Source organism: Microtus pennsylvanicus, chromosome 2 (genome assembly GCF_037038515.1).
Source record: "Microtus pennsylvanicus isolate mMicPen1 chromosome 2, mMicPen1.hap1, whole genome shotgun sequence".
Taxonomy (NCBI): domain Eukaryota; kingdom Metazoa; phylum Chordata; class Mammalia; order Rodentia; family Cricetidae; genus Microtus; species Microtus pennsylvanicus.
In genome coordinates this window covers 126722983-126739998 of record NC_134580.1, presented here as the reverse complement: position 1 = coordinate 126739998, position 17016 = coordinate 126722983, and the positions used below count along the sequence as shown (strand labels likewise).

The 17016-nt window shown below is 51.7% G+C and overlaps 2 protein-coding genes across 2 annotated transcripts in view; one reads left to right on the top strand and one right to left on the bottom strand.

Moving 5' to 3' along the window:
* Abhd12 (abhydrolase domain containing 12, lysophospholipase) overlaps positions 1–3247 on the top strand; it is a 63395-nt gene extending 60148 nt beyond the window's left edge. Inside the window, exons 11-13 of the mRNA XM_075962442.1 lie at positions 385–463; positions 1316–1443; positions 2654–3247. Coding sequence (XP_075818557.1) covers positions 385–463; positions 1316–1443; positions 2654–2693 — 247 coding nt within the window. The 3' untranslated portion in view covers positions 2694–3247. The remainder of the gene's footprint in view (positions 1–384; positions 464–1315; positions 1444–2653) is intronic.
* A 996-nt stretch (positions 3248–4243) lies between these two features.
* The window catches only part of Pygb (glycogen phosphorylase B), a 46557-nt gene continuing 33784 nt past the window's right edge, over positions 4244–17016 (bottom strand). Inside the window, exons 15-20 of the mRNA XM_075962423.1 lie at positions 16186–16244; positions 13893–14034; positions 9937–10144; positions 8508–8642; positions 6397–6463; positions 4244–5760 (exon numbers count right to left, since the gene is read on the bottom strand). Of these exons, the coding sequence (XP_075818538.1) occupies positions 5608–5760; positions 6397–6463; positions 8508–8642; positions 9937–10144; positions 13893–14034; positions 16186–16244 (764 nt within the window). The 3' untranslated portion in view covers positions 4244–5607. The remainder of the gene's footprint in view (positions 5761–6396; positions 6464–8507; positions 8643–9936; positions 10145–13892; positions 14035–16185; positions 16245–17016) is intronic.

Sequence of the window (17016 nt, the reverse complement as noted above, 5' to 3'; positions counted from 1 at the left end):
AAAGATTAAATAGAGTACTGGTTCTTTCAACCAACAGATTTCGTAGTAATATGCATTTGCAGTAAGCTTCTTAGAGCACTTAAAATACTCCCAATTATAAAGATTGCTTTTTTAACTTTTAATATATCTATTGGCAAATATAATGGTTTTCAGTTTCCATAAAATACATAGGGGTTAGATGTTGACCCCTGGAATACATACTGATTTAAAAAAATAAAACAAAACCCTGAGAAGTTATTTCTTAGCTCTATAGTGAAAAGAAACCCAGCTACATTCAGACTATTAAGCACCAAGGCAGAACACACCATAAACCCAGATCCCTGCCCAGGCTGAGGGGTGCAGATGACCCCTCTTTGGTCCCCACTTAGCCCCTTTCTTCTACAGTGTGAAGCACATCTCCTGTCCTCTGCTCATCTTGCATGCTGAGGATGACCCCGTTGTGCCCTTTCATCTCGGCAGAAAGGTAGGTGCTGTGTGACTCTGCCCCTGGTGCAGTAGGTGCCATTGGCCCCAGGTATGAATCAAGTTGGGCATGCAAGGTAGGGTGGCAGCCCCTGTATACTAAATGGAGTGGGTTCAGGTCCCACTAGGCTGCATCTTCTCCAGGTGCTTGACAGCTTTTGAGGTCTGATGTCAGGATCAAGACCAGACTGTTGTCCTATCCACCAGAAACTATGACAAACATGCATTAGAACTCAGGCTGACAAAGGAGGACTGAGAGGCTAGGCTAGCAGCCGGCCCAACTGGCAGAACTGATGTGAAGACATCTAGTCTACCTTCTTGCCTTTGGGGATAAACTGCAAGGACCCTGCCCTTGCTTCTACTAATCTGCTTTGACTTTGCTGCTAGGAAGCTTGATTAGATTTATGAAAGGAAATAAGAGAGGAGTAAAGAACACCACATGGGCTCTTGGCATGTGTTCATATGCCAAGGAGCAGGTGAGCCTAGAGGAGTGCAGCCATCCCTTCCTATGCAGCCATTCCAGAGAGCGGGAACTCCCCAGCAATGCACCTGTGATGCATGGAGCCAAGGTGGGATTACATTGTCTCTGCCATTGGAGCTGCCCCCACTTAGCTGTACTCTGGAAATATAAGGGCAAAAAGGGTCTTAAATGGTGGACTTAAGGAGTAGCCATGCCTAGTGTTTGGTCCCCGTTAGTCCAGACTCTGGCTTCTTGGACCTTGGCTGTTGAAGGCTGTAATGACAGAAGCAGTGTTCATGGGCACTTGCACTGCTCTCTGGAGGAAGCACGCAATCTTTGTTGCAAGAGAGGGCTCTGTTGGGCTCTGGGCTGATTCATCTCTCCTCTTACCAGCTATACAACATTGCTGCACCATCTCGAAGCTTCCGAGACTTCAAAGTTCAGTTTGTCCCCTTTCACTCAGATCTTGGTTACAGACATAAGTACATCTACAAGAGCCCTGAGCTTCCACGGATACTGCGGTGAGACATTCTCTCGTAACCCATGGCCTCTCCTGGATAGTGATGCCTCACAACTAGCTGTGCAGCAAGTGGCAGCCACTGAAGCCATTTGAGGGGCTCGGTGGCGTACCACAGGGTCAGTGATTCAAGAGCCTCCTGCTAACATCAAAGGAGCCACAAAGCTTGTTTCCCCCTTCTGGATAATTCTAATTAGATGGGGCATACGGTCTCCCTGTACACATTGTACAAACCCACGTGAACATGGAAAGGGGGAGTACCTAGCAGTGTGTGTGCACATGCGCTGTCCTTACAAACTGTGTGTGTGTAGGATAGGAGTGTGTGAGCATCCAGAAGGCTTTCAGTGTGCACATTCACCATTTCCAGTACAGGAAGAACTCAGACACAGCTTCCCAAAGGGAGGCCGTGTTTCTGGCTACTACACACTAATCATACTCTTGGGCAGTGTAGGCTGCAGCCCCGAAAGACAAAGGCCCCATGTGGCCGGGACTCAAGTATGAGTGTGGAGTAACAAGGGGCAGAGCTTCAGGTGACCGGCCCTGCCTTCCATGCATGCCTGTCCTCCGTGCTTCTCTGCAGATTCCCGGGATCATCACCTAGCTCCCTGTCAGATGACCCAGGCTCCACCCACCACTATTCAGAGCAGCCCCTTCACAAGTCTAGCCCTCCAAGTATACCAAGGAGTGGGAGGGTACAAAACTGGGCTGCTGGATAGCACAGGACCCCGAGCTCTGGGCCCATGGACAGCGACAGAAGTGGCTTAGAGGCCAGTTATTTCAACCTGTGACTAAAACTGGTTCTGTAAATTGTCTCCCAAAGAGCAGTGTCCTGCCTAAAATTGTAGTCCCGACTCTGGCTCCTTCGAGAGTTTCGGGGGCAGAGCTACATTATAGTAAAGGGTTTCTTGCCATTTGGGACAGGGCACTGAATAAGTAGGGTTTGGGATTGACATCTTTTCCCCTCAGTATAAAAGGAAATACGGCAGAAAATTTCAGCTGCACATGGAGCGCAAAGCCTAGCTTTGTCTCTACTTCTCCACACTGGGATTTGACCTGGGAGCTGAGCTGCAGTGCCGTCTTCTTCACTGAGGGCTCGCTCTTGTCAGGCAACCTAGGTTCTTTGCTGCCTCCAGTACCCAAAACTTGAGGATTGTGGGGAGTGGGGTCTTGGGTCTAAGTACTTTGGCTCATGCACTTGTCCTTTTTCGGTCTAGGGAATTCCTAGGGAAGTCGGAACCAGAGCGCCAGCACTGAGCCTGGCCTGTGAAGGAGCATGAAGACCCACCCTCCTTCCCTTCTCCCCTGGCCAGCAGTCTGGCACCCAGTAGCCCAGGGTGTCGCTACCTGTGGTGCTCAGGAGCCCAGTGTGTACCTAGAAAGAGGACTCAGACACAGCAGGCAGAGGCTCCACAGACACGGATCTGTGAGGAAAACAGGGTGGCAGGCAGGCGGCCCCCTGACCTGAACTTTTGGGACCCCATATGCCTTGTGCTGGGCATAGGGAACCTGGGAGGGGCCCAGGAGCTCGGGACCACTCCAGGTTCTCTGGCACCACCACTTATACTATGGGGAAATGGTTCTTTCTGCCCTTCCTGGCGTACACAGAGTGGACTCTTAAGTGGTTCGGTTTGTCCCTTCAGCTCGTGTACCTGCTTGCCTTCCTCAGCTGACCCTGCCTCTCATGGCATTTGCTCACCCACAGTAAGGGGCACCTGGATCTGCAAGTCCTTCCATTCTGCCCACCTGTCTGTCATCTAACCTGGCTGTAGACTGAGCATTTATTTAAGAATAAAATCTTGGTGGTGGTCTATGTGTTGTTTTCTGAACAAAGCAGGAATCATTGTTGCCTCCTCTACTGTCCCAGGCAGGATCTCCATAGGAAGTACAAGAGCTGTTCCCAACTCCCAGGCACTGAGATTGGAGGCATCTTTTCCATGTCGGCTAGGTAGTCTTTTCCTAAAAGGCAGGCCCAGACAGAGACTGCACCACCACACTGTGTGTGAGCATCAACACCGCCAACACACAAGCACTGCCGTTCCAGAGGATGTGAACTATGTAGCCAGGACTTGGAAATGGGCCAGACACATTTCACCAGGTTGTCTTGATCTGAGTCTGTTTTGTCGAGGCAGCCTGACCTGAAGCTATGCACCTACAGACCAAGCAGGGCTGAGAGTGTCGGAGCACAAGGCTCAGCAAGAACTGGCACGAGGAGTCACAGGGCAATGGTCCTGTGCATGCAGTTGAGTACAGGTATCTGCACCGTCCACATCCTCTGTGATGCAAGATCCTCTGGGTGCAAGTCCACTGAGGACCCAGCCTTTCCTGATGGACTTTCTCCAGGTCCTTCAACTATGGAATCTCAAGGTACCAGTCCTGGGAGGTCAGAGGCCCAGCGTTAGCAGAAGTGAGCTTAGATGAAGGACCCATGACTGGAACTTTATACTCACCCATCCCAAAGCACCATAGGGCTCCCTAAGTGATTCTCAAGACACGGGAAACAAACCTTCCCTACATCATCTAGGGTCAGGGATTTAGTCCCACTAAAGCCGGCCCGTGACAAGAACAAGCTTCCTTCTCTTGGCCTGTAGCTAGCTGTACCCATCTTGTGATACCCATCTACAGTTCACTGTCAACAGGACGTGGCCATCAGGGAGCCCGTGGCCTCCTAGTGTAAGTGGTCTATGCCAGCAACCTGGGCCTCGTCACAGGGGGACTGTTGTGTGTGTTGCCTATCCCTTACATCCTCCAGCCTCCCATGCGGGTTACCCGACACTGAATATTGTGATAGAAAGACAGATACCACATTGGCCAACCATGGGCATAGAAGTTTAATCCATTTCTCACACAAGGAGGTAACAGCAAGTAGTAGAGTGATGGTCATGTATTGTGGCTTCAGGGACCTCATGCATAAGGCCCCACACAGGGCAGCAGATGACCAGCCCTAGAACCTGCCCACCCCACAAGCTACCACAGTGGCTCCGGTGAATTGAGTCCTGAAAGCAGACCCTTCCCAGAAAATTCTGGAGTGAGGAAAGTGAGCGGGTCCCCTGCCCACCCCCAGCCAGTATAGCGGTGCAAAGGGACAGACACCTATGGGAGGAGAGTCCCTCACAGTTTCTCTGACAACCCACTCTCTTTTGGGCAGCACTTAATGCAGGTTCAGCACGAGGAGGATGGCCCCTGTAGTAAGGGGGTGGGGATGCTCAACCTCATGTCCTCACTATGCTGCTATAGCAGAGCGGAAACTGGGCCCTTTTTCCAGACCTGGCTGGTGGAAATGGAGGCAGAATGGTGCCTGGTCTTTGTGTAGGCAACAGGAAATGCACCTCAGGCCATGGACAGAAGTGTTGGGGGGGGGGGGGAGTCCCCATTACAGGACAAGTAGCTAACTCTTCAGCCAGGCAGAAATATCCTTAAAGTAGTCAGACTGACCTAGTACAATGTTTACTTGCTAAAAAGAAAGGCTTTAGCTAGTTTCAATTCCTCATGAAGTGTTATTTCCTGTTGAAAAATCAAAACATCAAGCCAGCTCTATAAAATTGCCAGTCCTTAACCAAGACATGGGATAAAGGTTCTTCTTCAGCGCTCCTCTCCTGAAGTCCTGGGTTCTACATGACATCCACATGGTTCCACAGATGGTTACAGAGGCATGGCCTGTATGGGTTAACAACCCATCTCCCCAATACAGCCAAGGGTAGAGGACAGAAGGCTGTGAGCATGAAACCTGAAGAAATGATTATTCAGCAGGGCCAAGGAGGCCACATATCGGGCTTGTCCCTACCCGACAGCTAGTGACCCAGGTACCAGTAAAACACATAGAAATGCGGACTTCGTGACAGTTCCCTGCCCAGATTCTAAAGGTTCTAAAGTAAATACTTAAGCTCACTCAGCTATGTACAGAGTTTTGGGGGCTCAGCTCCACTCTCTGCACATCCTCTATGGGGACCATCTCTGCCCATCTGTGCTGTGAGCTCTGCAAGAGTTCTTTTGCAAGAAACCAGGAGGATGCCACACACTCCTTTATCCAGGTCCTCAAAACCATTCCCATGGCCCCTCCTGGAAACACAGCGCATCGGATAGCAGGGACCAGCAGCTGCTTGCAGTGCCTGAAGACTGGCATGGGCACAGGGTCAGCCGAACAAGCTACTGGTCTCACTGTGTGGGGTAATTAGTCTTTGGGGAGGTTGGGGGGTGGGATCTGCAGGTCGGAGGGCTCTACGCCCCAGATCTCCCGGGCATACTCAGTGATGGTCCGGTCACTGGAGAACTTGCCAGAGCAGGCAATATTCCTGATCACCTTCTTGGTCCACTCCTTGGAATTCTGTCAGAGGAAGTAGAGAGGATTAACCTTTGCAGAGCCAAGGAACCTAAGGGAGCCCAAGCTTCCAGGATGTGAGGACTATTAACAGTGAGCGCTGAGCTTTGAGACAGCAACCGTGTGCTCGGAGAAAAGGGGCCCTCACTGGCCAGAAGAGTGACATCAGACCTAAGAGCCCAGGAGCTTACGGCAGGGCCACTGTCCTGCTCTCAAGGCTCCTCAGCATGGCCTACAACATTAAGCAGGGAGCACAGTCAGGTAAACAAATGCCACAGGCAGACCAAATGTCCTAAACTGATCACTCATCATCTAAGACTTCAGCCCCATTACGACTCCCTCCAAGCTTCACAACTGTCCCCAGACTATAGCACACAGACCTCAATGGAAGGGGCCTTCTAGGAAGGGCTTGACTCCTGTGGGCCAGCCCTCCTGGATGCTGTTTTAAGGTCCCTCATTCTAGTCTTGGCTACCAGGAAAGGTTTCCCTGCAAGACACCTAGGTTTTCCCCCATGGTAACTAATGACAGGGCAGCTGACCACCCCACCCTCCCTGGTCTGGTTGAGAAATGGTCTAACCCAACAGGTCTGCATAGACCCATCCAGCCATAATCTACCCGTCTTGATGACCCACGAGCCTTACCCTATATAGGTGGTCCACCTGGGCCTGGCACTGTATGTAGGCTTCATAGTCGGCAAACACCTTGAACCTGAAACAGTAAGAGGAGGCTGGGTCAGGGCAGCAGGTGCAGCAGGTGAGGAGCCTTGCCTGGAACATCCCGGAAGACAGTCTCCCAGCCAGATCAGGAATAGCCTAGGCCATGCCTTTCAAGTCTACCCAGCTCTGTTGGGGTGCCAAGACAGAGACTGTTCTGCTTGTGGGTGCCAAGATGCAGCAGGTCCATGTGGCCACAGGCTTCTCTGGGGGTGCTTTTTTGGATGTCTAGTTTCAACCCAACGTTTCTTTTAAGGAAATTGTCATTTCCAAGCCAGCTGTTAGAAATGAACACGCCTAGAGGCAACTGCACACTCAGCAACAAGCCCATAGGGCATTTTATTTTACCTGCAAGCTAGAGGCATGGTTCACTATTTAAAAAGTCCCTTCTTCATCACAGGCCCAGCAGGGTCCCACTCCATGCTAGACACATGGGTAGAGCCATGATCTAGTCTGACTGAAGCCAATGCGTGGTACAGTCTTCAAAGAACAAAAACAAGTTAACTAGAGGCTACTGCAAGTGGAGATGTTAATACTAGATTCAGCTTTTACCAGTGGGGTAAGTCCTACCCCGAGGCACCAATATCTTTGCAGACTTGGCTATGTAACTAGGCTGGTCATAACCATACCAGGTATAAATGATATGATACCTCAACAAAATACTGAGTACATTAACAAGTTTGCAATGCAGCAAGTTGATTCCATTTTAACCATGAAATGTCCTTGTAGACTAACACTTGCCACGGATCCATACCCTCCCTCCCACCAAGTGGAGGCCCAAAAATGTGAGCCTATTTCCATCTTGTCTAAAGGTCAGAGAGTTTCAGCTTGTTCAAAGTTGTTGACAAGCGTGATTACATCCTGACCTAGGGTGTGGTTGCTTGGTCACAGATAGATCTACTCCACCCTGACCGAAGGTCAGGAAAGTCAAGCATACTTCTGCTCCTTCTTTTGAAATAGGAGGTTTGACCTTGGGAGTAGCTGCCTTCAGAACACTTGGTCTAGGGTGGGTTCACTGCCCAAACAGAATGCTAATGGTGGGATGGCTCAAAGTAACTGTTCTAGTTGTCCTTTGTATCGTGTTAAAGCAGTCTTTTGTCTTCTTCCCCATTGTACTGGGCTATAAAAGTGTATGGAAAATTAAACACAGGGATTTCAGTATTCACTGGAGCTCCCTCCCAGTACTATCCTGTTTTCTGTTTTATTATTTTCACTTGCATCTGTTCTCTTTACTATTTTTCTAATCCCCATGCCCCTATCTTGTTAAGTGGTATTTTTGTCCAAGTGGTATTTTGTGCCTCCGACACCACCACTCTGCAAGCTCTAGGCTGTACTGCCTGCACTCCTGAGCACCCTCTGCAACAGCCCAGGTGTAAAGATTCAGCCACACAAGGCTGACACTTCTGGGTTCCAGGGCCCTTAAGCAGAAGTGCCTAAGGGCCCTGGGAATCTTAAAGGACCCTGCATGACCCATATGCCGCATGGTTGCATGACCTATGTATGATGCAGCTGCGTGAGCCCTTGCGGGCATGTGTGAGCTCTGTCATCTGCATATGACGTAACGACCCCCCCCCACCCCCCGTGCATGCGCTAGGCAGTCCTTAAAAGCTGGAGGCGCCATCTTCAGACCTCTCTCTCTCTCTCTCTCTCTCTGCACACTGACCTTCCCCAGGCCTGTACACCTCCCCTCCAATAAACTCCTAAGCAGGTTTGTTGCGTGTTCCATGTTTCCTTCTCACTTGCACCAGGTAATTTCACCAGGGACATAGCTCCTCTTCTGGACAGGGTGGTTCTGTTGGCAGTTCTGAACCAGGGTCCCCAAGGTGCCACTAGAAGCCACTGCATTCTGTGGCCCTGGTTTGGCTGTGACTGGCTGGGGTAAGGTCTCCTAAGCTGAGGTGGAGAGGGGAGATCAGACAAACACGGGTCTTACACTCCTCATAACATGGAGTAAAGCCTACCAGGTGAATCCAGCTGTCTCAGTGGTGGGAAGTGGGCGGCCAACTTGGAAAGCAGAAGTAATAGGATTCGTGTCCTACCTGTCATGGTACATCAGCATGTTGACCACATCCTTGAAGCAGTCTGGATCTTTGGGAGAAAAGAAGCCGCTGCTGATCTGATCAACAGCCTGTCTCAGCTCTGGCAGGCGCTCATAGAATTCTCTGGCATTGTACCTACAGGAGATAAGCTCACTTAGCACTGGGCACCCCAGGCAAACAGCCTCCAAGTCAGGTGGTGGGACCAGCTTATGCTTGACCCAGACTACCCTGTGGCAACCCTGGTGACCAAGGGCATCAGCTACTGCCTATATGTGGTTCCCTTGAGAGGCAGCTTGTTAGACAAAATCGACCCCTGCTTCCTTCACTGTTCAGAGAAATGTCACCAGGATATGTGTATTATACAACAAGCCTCCCTTTATCTTTCTGCTAGAGAATACAGAGCCCACCACAAGCGTACCCCTCCAAAAAATCCTGCCCTGGGCTCTGAAAAAGATCAAAGGACAATCTGAGAGACATGATGCCCAAGAGGGTCACTAGCTGAAATGAAGAAAAAGCCAGACAAGATGACATAAAGCTAGCTGTGGCTCACCAGGAAGCCTGAGAGGACACATGAAGAGCTGAGAGAGAAACACATGAGCTTTTGGGGAGACGAGGACAGTTTGACCACAGTGACTCCCCAGGAGCTTTGGAAAGCAATAAGGACTACACTGCCTTTTACATACAGGGGCCAGGATTCCTCATCAATGTCAAGGTCAGAAAAAAAAGGGGGTGTTTTCAGATCAGAAGTGGGAATAGATGATCACAGCCGCCAAGAGCAGGAAAGGGCAGCACAGCATGGACTTTAATAACGAACATGCCACTGGGAGGCTGCGCTGTAAACCACGGTTAGCTGGAAGAGCGGGAGACAGGAGCTCTCTGTACTGTTTGCAATATTTCTGAATTCCACTTAAAAATGAAAAGATCTGTGGACTGTGCTCTGTCCGGCCCTGAGCGGTATGCCCTTCTAGGAGGAAACCCATAGCAAGGGCTTCAGCTGATGGGAAGATGCTTGCCATGGGGACAAAAAGGGGCAGCCAGATTCCTAACTCATCAGCCTCCTTGGGACCTCATGTTTTATGCTTATGAATGGACTCAATGAGCACTTACTCCCTGGCCCTTGCCCTGCCTCAGCTTCCGATCAGCTCCCTTTCACTTTCACAGGCCCTTCCCGAGAGCTGCCACATACCCCAACAGCAGGGGCAGGGACACATACCCCAACAGCAGGGGCAGGGACACATACCCCAACAGCAGGGGCAGGGACACATACCCCAACAGCAGGGGCAGGGACACATACCCCAACAGCAGGGGCAGGGACACATACCCCAACAGCAGGGGCAGGGACACATACCCCAACAGCAGGGGCAGGGACACATACCCCAACAGCAGGGGCAGGGACACATACCCCAACAGCAGGGGAAGGGACACATACCCTTTCTGGTCCAGGGCCTCAACGTCCTCCACCCGCATCCCAAAGATGAAGAGGTTCTCCTCCCCGGCCTCCTCAGCCATCTCCACGTTAGCGCCGTCCATGGTGCCAATGGTGAGAGCCCCATTGAGCATGAACTTCATGTTGCCAGTGCCTGAGGCTTCAGTGCCTGCAGTGGAGATCTGCTGCGACAGGTCAGCAGCTGGGATCACTGCAGGGAGGGAGGGACAGATACAGACAGGGTGGCAGCTCAGCCCGTCTCCATGGAGAGTGATCCTAGGATGGGAATCAGTCCTGAAACCACTGAGCTCACCACCAAACAAGGAGATGGACCCAAAGCAGCCACCTGAATTTTCCATTCTTCTCTGAACCAGGTTAGACAAGGCAGAGGGTCTAAGATGGAGACCCTCGAGAAGCCCCACAGTGACACGGGATTTCTGTCCTGGAATTTTTCTTATAATTTTTAAAAATTGTGTATGTGTGTTTTTCCTATGCATGTGTATGTACTAAATCATGCCTGGTGCCCAGAGAAGCCTGAAGACTTTCGATCCCCTGAACTAGAGTTAAAATGGTTGTGAGCCACCACTTGGGTGCTAGGAACAAAACTCGGATCCTGTGGAAGAGCAGGCAATGTCTTGTAACTGCTGAGCCATCTTGACAGCCAGTTCTGGGATTTTCCAGGAACCATTAATTAAGTCCAGTGGAAGGACTGAGTCCTGGTTTCCTGACATTGCAGATACTTCTTCCTCTGGACACTGGTATCTTATTCAATATAAAACACTCCTGATTAGCCCGAGAAGAACTTAGATCCTGCAGAACCAGATGGCGGATAATACTGGGTCCAAACTTGAGGTTCACAGCGTGGGAGTTAGTTAATTCATGTGCACAGGGCATACGCAGGCAGCCAAGTACCACAGCCTCTTCCACACTCAGGCTCCTCGTGCTTGGGAGGTAGCAGGCTAGAAGTGATATCCTTGGGGCTGGGTCACTGCCCCAGGTCCTAACCTGGCTGGAAACCTCATCTGAGCTGAAGCCAGAGCTGCTGATGCTACTTGGTGGCAGACACTCAATTCAGCCAACACCAGAACCTTAAAGGCGGGGAAAAGGCCCAGGACCAGTTATCTACAGCCCCTCAGGCCCCACAGTCCAGCTGATGATAGCTGCATGTCTCCTAGCAAGTCAAAGAGAAAATGGGGTCAGACCCTGCCTGAAGCCCAGACTGGTGCCCTGTGGCCGATTCTGTAGGTGAGCTAGAGCCAGATGGTCTCAAAAATAAAGGTGGACAGAGTTCCAGGCAGCAGAAAGGGCACAAGATAGTTTGGTGATAAGTTCCACCAGGGTTCCCAGCTAACACCTGTGTGGAGCCCAGTTCCCTGAACCCACCAAGGAACCTTAAGCATCAGGTGTACCCAATAGAGGTGGCAGCAATAGCTAGACCAAGGACCAGACCGTGGAGCACTCTGAGCTAGGGCTCCAGGGCTTCCAGCTACGGTCCGGAAAGCAGCACTATGCAGTGGCAGAAAGGGAATTGGAGCCCAGGCTCAGACTCCTCACCATCTGATTAAAAAACATATTTCCAGCCGGGAGGTGGTGGCGCACACCTTTAATCCTAGCACTTGGGAGGCAGAGGTAGGTGGATCTCTGTGATTTGAGGCCAGCCTGGTCTACAAGAGCTAGTTCCAGGACAGGCTCCAAAGCTACAGAGAAAACAAAACAAAAAAATCATGTTTCCTACCAAAAAAGACCTACCTAGGTCAGTGTACATCCTCCCCTTAGGAGAAGTCCCCAAGAGCAGCCCAAGTGGACGGCCCCAGGACAAACTCTCCGGCAGGCCATGAGGTGCCCTCAGGAAGGACAAACTCTCCGGCAGGCCATGAGGTGCCCTCAGGAAGGACAAACTCTCCGGCAGGCCATGAGGTGCCCTCAGGAAGGACAAACTCTCCGGCAGGCCATGAGGTGCCCTCAGGAAGGACAAACTCTCCGGCAGGCTATGAGGTGCCCTCAGGAAGGACAAACTCTCCGGCAGGCTATGAGGTGCCCTCAGGAAGGACAAACTCTCCGGCAGGCCATGAGGTGCCCTCAGGAAGGACAAACTCTCCGGCAGGCTATGAGGTGCCCTCAGGAAGGACAAACTCTCCGGCAGGCTATGAGGTGCCCTCAGGAAGGACAAACTCTCCGGCAGGCTATGAGGTGCCCTCAGGAAGGACAAACTCTCCGGCAGGCCATGAGGTGCCCTCAGGAAGGACAAACTCTCCGGCAGGCTATGAGGTGCCCTCAGGAAGGACAAACTCTCCGGCAGGCCATGAGGTGCCCTCAGGAAGGACAAACTCTCCGGCAGGCCATGAGGTGCCCTCAGGAAGGACAAACTCTCCGGCAGGCCATGAGGTGCCCTCAGGAAGGACAAACTCTCCGGCAGGCCATGAGGTGCCCTCAGGAAGGACAAACTCTCCGGCAGGCCATGAGGTGCCCTCAGGAAGGACAAACTCTCCGGCAGGCCATGAGGTGCCCTCAGGAAGGACAAACTCTCCGGCAGGCTATGAGGTGCCCTCAGGAAGGACAAACTCTCCGGCAGGCCATGAGGTGCCCTCAGGAAGGACAAACTCTCCGGCAGGCCATGAGGTGCCCTCAGGAAGGACAAACTCTCCGGCAGGCCATGAGGTGCCCTCAGGAAGGACAAACTCTCCGGCAGGCCATGAGGTGCCCTCAGGAAGGACAAACTCTCCGGCAGGCTATGAGGTGCCCTCAGGAAGGACAAACTCTCCGGCAGGCTATGAGGTGCCCTCAGGAAGGACAAACTCTCCGGCAGGCCATGAGGTGCCCTCAGGAAGGACAAACTCTCCGGCAGGCCATGAGGTGCCCTCAGGAAGGACAAACTCTCCGGCAGGCCATGAGGTGCCCTCAGGAAGGACAAACTCTCCGGCAGGCCATGAGGTGCCCTCAGGAAGGACAAACTCTCCGGCAGGCTATGAGGTGCCCTCAGGAAGGACAAACTCTCCGGCAGGCCATGAGGTGCCCTCAGGAAGGACAAACTCTCCGGCAGGCTATGAGGTGCCCTCAGGAAGGACAAACTCTCCGGCAGGCTATGAGGTGCCCTCAGGAAGGACAAACTCTCCGGCAGGCCATGAGGTGCCCTCAGGAAGGACAAACTCTCCGGCAGGCCATGAGGTGCCCTCAGGAAGGACAAACTCTCCGGCAGGCCATGAGGTGCCCTCAGGAAGGACAAACTCTCCGGCAGGCTATGAGGTGCCCTCAGGAAGGACAAACTCTCCGGCAGGCCATGAGGTGCCCTCAGGAAGGACAAACTCTCCGGCAGGCCATGAGGTGCCCTCAGGAAGGACAAACTCTCCGGCAGGCCATGAGGTGCCCTCAGGAAGGACAAACTCTCCGGCAGGCCATGAGGTGCCCTCAGGAAGGACAAACTCTCCGGCAGGCTATGAGGTGCCCTCAGGAAGGACAAACTCTCCGGCAGGCTATGAGGTGCCCTCAGGAAGGACAAACTCTCCGGCAGGCTATGAGGTGCCCTCAGGAAGAAAGACAACAGTGCTGCCGCATGACGAATGAGCAGCGAGGAGTGTGGAGGCAGGAGAGATGGAGAGGCTTCAAGAAGCAGGGGAAGGGAAGGTGGCAGGAGCTGGTGTTGGTGAGCAGGGAAGGAGAGGAGAGGTAGAAGGTTCTGGGAGGTCAGGGGAGTCACAGTCTGCTGCCAAGAGAGACCCAAGAGCATCGGGCAAAGCTGAGGGAGGACGAGGAGGGAGGAGCAGTGAGATCCAGAAAGGTGTGAAGAGGTCCGGGTGGCAAGAACAATAGCAGTTCTTCCTATGACAGGCAAAGGTTCTCAGACACTCGAGAAACAGTGTCGCCCTGGCAGAGCCTCTGTGTCCAGAGCAGAACAGCCCCGGTCAGCATAGCCAATCCCCCACCCAGCCCAAGCAGAAGCCAGGCAAGGAGTTCAGAACTACCTTTCTCAGCTAAGGACACCCGATAGTTCTCCAGGAAGATCACTTTGAGCCTGTCGCCCACAACTGGATCATGATTGACAACATCTCCAATGGATGTGACCAGCTTGATGATCATCTTAGCCATGTGGTAACCAGGAGCTGCCTGGAAAGAGGAAGGTGAGGTTAGGGGACTTTAGCATAAGGAGGGTCCATGGAGCACTTGGTAGCCCACTACCTTGGGCATGTAAGGTAGTGGGCCACTTGTGGGCCATGGAGACCTGTGCTGGATTGGCCAGTAGACTGCAGACCATGGAGGTCACACCTACAGTGGCCCCGCTGGTGGTGGGGAGGGGGAGGAGCTTAGCTTTGCCTGCCTTTCTTGACTTCGACTGACCCCACATGTCACCTCGCTTCTGGATTTGCCAGCTTTGAATTTGATTTTCTGACTCTGGTCAGTGTTTTAGAAACTATAAGATGAAGCTGGGCAGAGTGGTGCACACCTTTAGTCCCAGCACTTGGGAGGCAGGAGCAGGTGGGTCTCTGTGAGTTCAAGGCCAGCCTGCTCTATGTAGTTCCAGGATAGCCAGGGCCACGTAGTGAGACTCTGCCTTGAAATAACAAAACAAAACAAAAAGAAACTACAAGATAAAAGAAACGAAGACCTCTAGAGCTATTAATTTACAAAAAAAAAAAAATACAAAAAACAAAGGAATATACTAGAATGTACCAGGAAGGATATATTCAGAAAAGGCTACCCTCAGGAGAAAAATGTAACAAATATACTGAAAATTAAAATAAAAAAAAACACAGAAGGAAGTTAGGTGGTGGTGGCACATGCCTTTAATCTCAGGACTTGGGAGGCAGAGGTAGGTAGATTTCTGTGAGTTCAAGGCCAGCTTGGTCTACAGAATGAGTTCCAGGACAGCCAGAACTACACAGAAAGATCTTGTCTTGAAAACCCAAAATCCAAAACCAAAACAAACTCACAGAAGGAAAGCCCACAGATGTAAGAAAAATTAAGGGACCAATCTCAATTCTGGGTCTTTACTTGAAGTCTTGGCTGAAATCGTAAACATAGGGCCCAGTGGTTGAATGCTCTCCTAACATGTGGCAGGCCCTAGGCCCGTCCTGAGCACTGCAAAGAAAAGGTAAGTGTGACTTTAGCTGGGCATGGTGATGCCTGCTTGTAGTGCCAGCCACTCCAGAGCGGAGCAAGATGACTCTGGAGCCAGGTTAGGCGACATAATCAGAACCCCCAACTCAAAAGAGAAAATATTGCAACTTCAGTAAGAAAAAGTGGGTAGTGGTGCCAGAGTGGGTCGGAATTTATTGGCGTGGAAGAACCCCTGTCCAGTGTGTCGGGTGTCTGATCACACAGTGATGCTGAGAATCTAAAGCATCCTGTGGTTTCAGAGAACCTCTCTTGTGAATATGTGCAGGCACAGTATAAAGTACATGATCTGGACTCGGCAGCGCTGCAGCGGGATGTTCTGCAGTCCTTCCGGATTTCCTCTAGGCTTAAGTTTATTCATTGTACTACTTTCATCTTCCTAAAAGTCCATATTGCTTTGGCCTTGTACATACTAAATAAAATCCTATCAAAATAGTATCAGATCCAAATTTGCTTCCAAAATACCAGGCAATGAGCTTGGGCAGAGACCAAACAAGGCGAGGCACTCGGATGCTGAGCCTGACCCTCCAGACCCTAACGTCAGAGGAGAGAATGGCCTTGTGGCCAAGGGCAGCACCTATGTCTGCCTCACTCCAGCCATGGAATGCCAGGAACAGCAGGAATGCTGTCCATGGACGGCCATGCGAGGCTGTCCCAGGGCAGTCTCTCAGAAAGAAACTGCACCCCAACAGCTCATATCCTCTGACAAGACCCAGCTACCAGCTGAGCACAAGTAAGTGACAAGCCTGCCTGCTACCCCTAGAATGTGTCACAGTGATTAAATCAACTCAAACCATGCTAAACCCTCACGTGTGGCAGATGAAATAGTCACAACCACCACTGCACTGTGAAATCGTGGAGGCAGAGAAAGGATGTCGCAGGGCTGGGGTGGGGAGTGGGAGTGTGGGGCTGGGGATCCCCTAACACCCCTGAGTGAGGCCAGGAGGCTTGACTCCATTTCCTGCATAGTCTGTTAATTGTGTCCAAGGCTCCCTACCCCAGCCCGGCTCCTCATGGCAAGGTGCTGCGGGCATGCACAGTGCACTTGCTTTCTGAGCAGGCCGGCTACCCAGAGACAGGCCAGGAACACATCTGCTTCCAGGGAAGCTTTCAAGACAAGGAATGAGGAGGAAGTTACCTCACCTTGCCTCCGATCATAACAGTCCTGGGCACAAAGGCCTTGGCTGGATCCTTCTTTATTCCTGGCGGGCAAACAGAAGAGGCAACTTTACCAGATGGTCCCTGCTCAGCTTCCCAGGGAGACCTAGCGAGAGGCACATTCATCAGGCTGTGTGTTCTCACCTAGGACATACACAGCTGTGAATACCTCCGTGGGAACTTGTCGCTAAGAGGAACAAGGCCTCCCCTAGACTTTGCCCTGGCACACCAGGCCGGTGGAGAAGGCTACCCAAGACCCCTGCAAACAAATGATGCAGTATCCTGAGCTTGAGGAAAACCACGCACATGTTCCCAAAAAATTCAACCCAGGAGCTGTTTGCCTGTGATCATGAAGAGTCAGAGTGTATGAGACATGCACTGTGTTCTCAAAACCTAGTTTTCTTTTTTGCTATTTTGCTATTATTATCATGTGCACAGTGTGTGAGAGCGCGGGTGGGCATGTGCCGCTGTCCATAGGTGGGGCTGGTCCCCTTCTACAGATAGGGATGGAATCGGGCTTCAGGCTTCTGCAGAAATGCTTTTCTTTGCTGGGCCACCTCACCAGTCCTTAAAACACATCGTAGACACATCATTTTGATGATACTGAGAAAGGAGGTGACCTCAGGATTGTGGTCTGGTACCATCAGCCTTTGAAGTGTGAAAGTCTCCCCACTGCCTGTGTATGGCTTGTGTATGCAATCATTTGGAAATGCCCCCCAAAGGCCCCTGTGCCAAAGGCCTAGTCACCAGCATGCACTGTCATGGGAAGTGCTGGAGCCTGGTGAGGCTTGGGGAAGAAGTTAGACCACAAGAGGT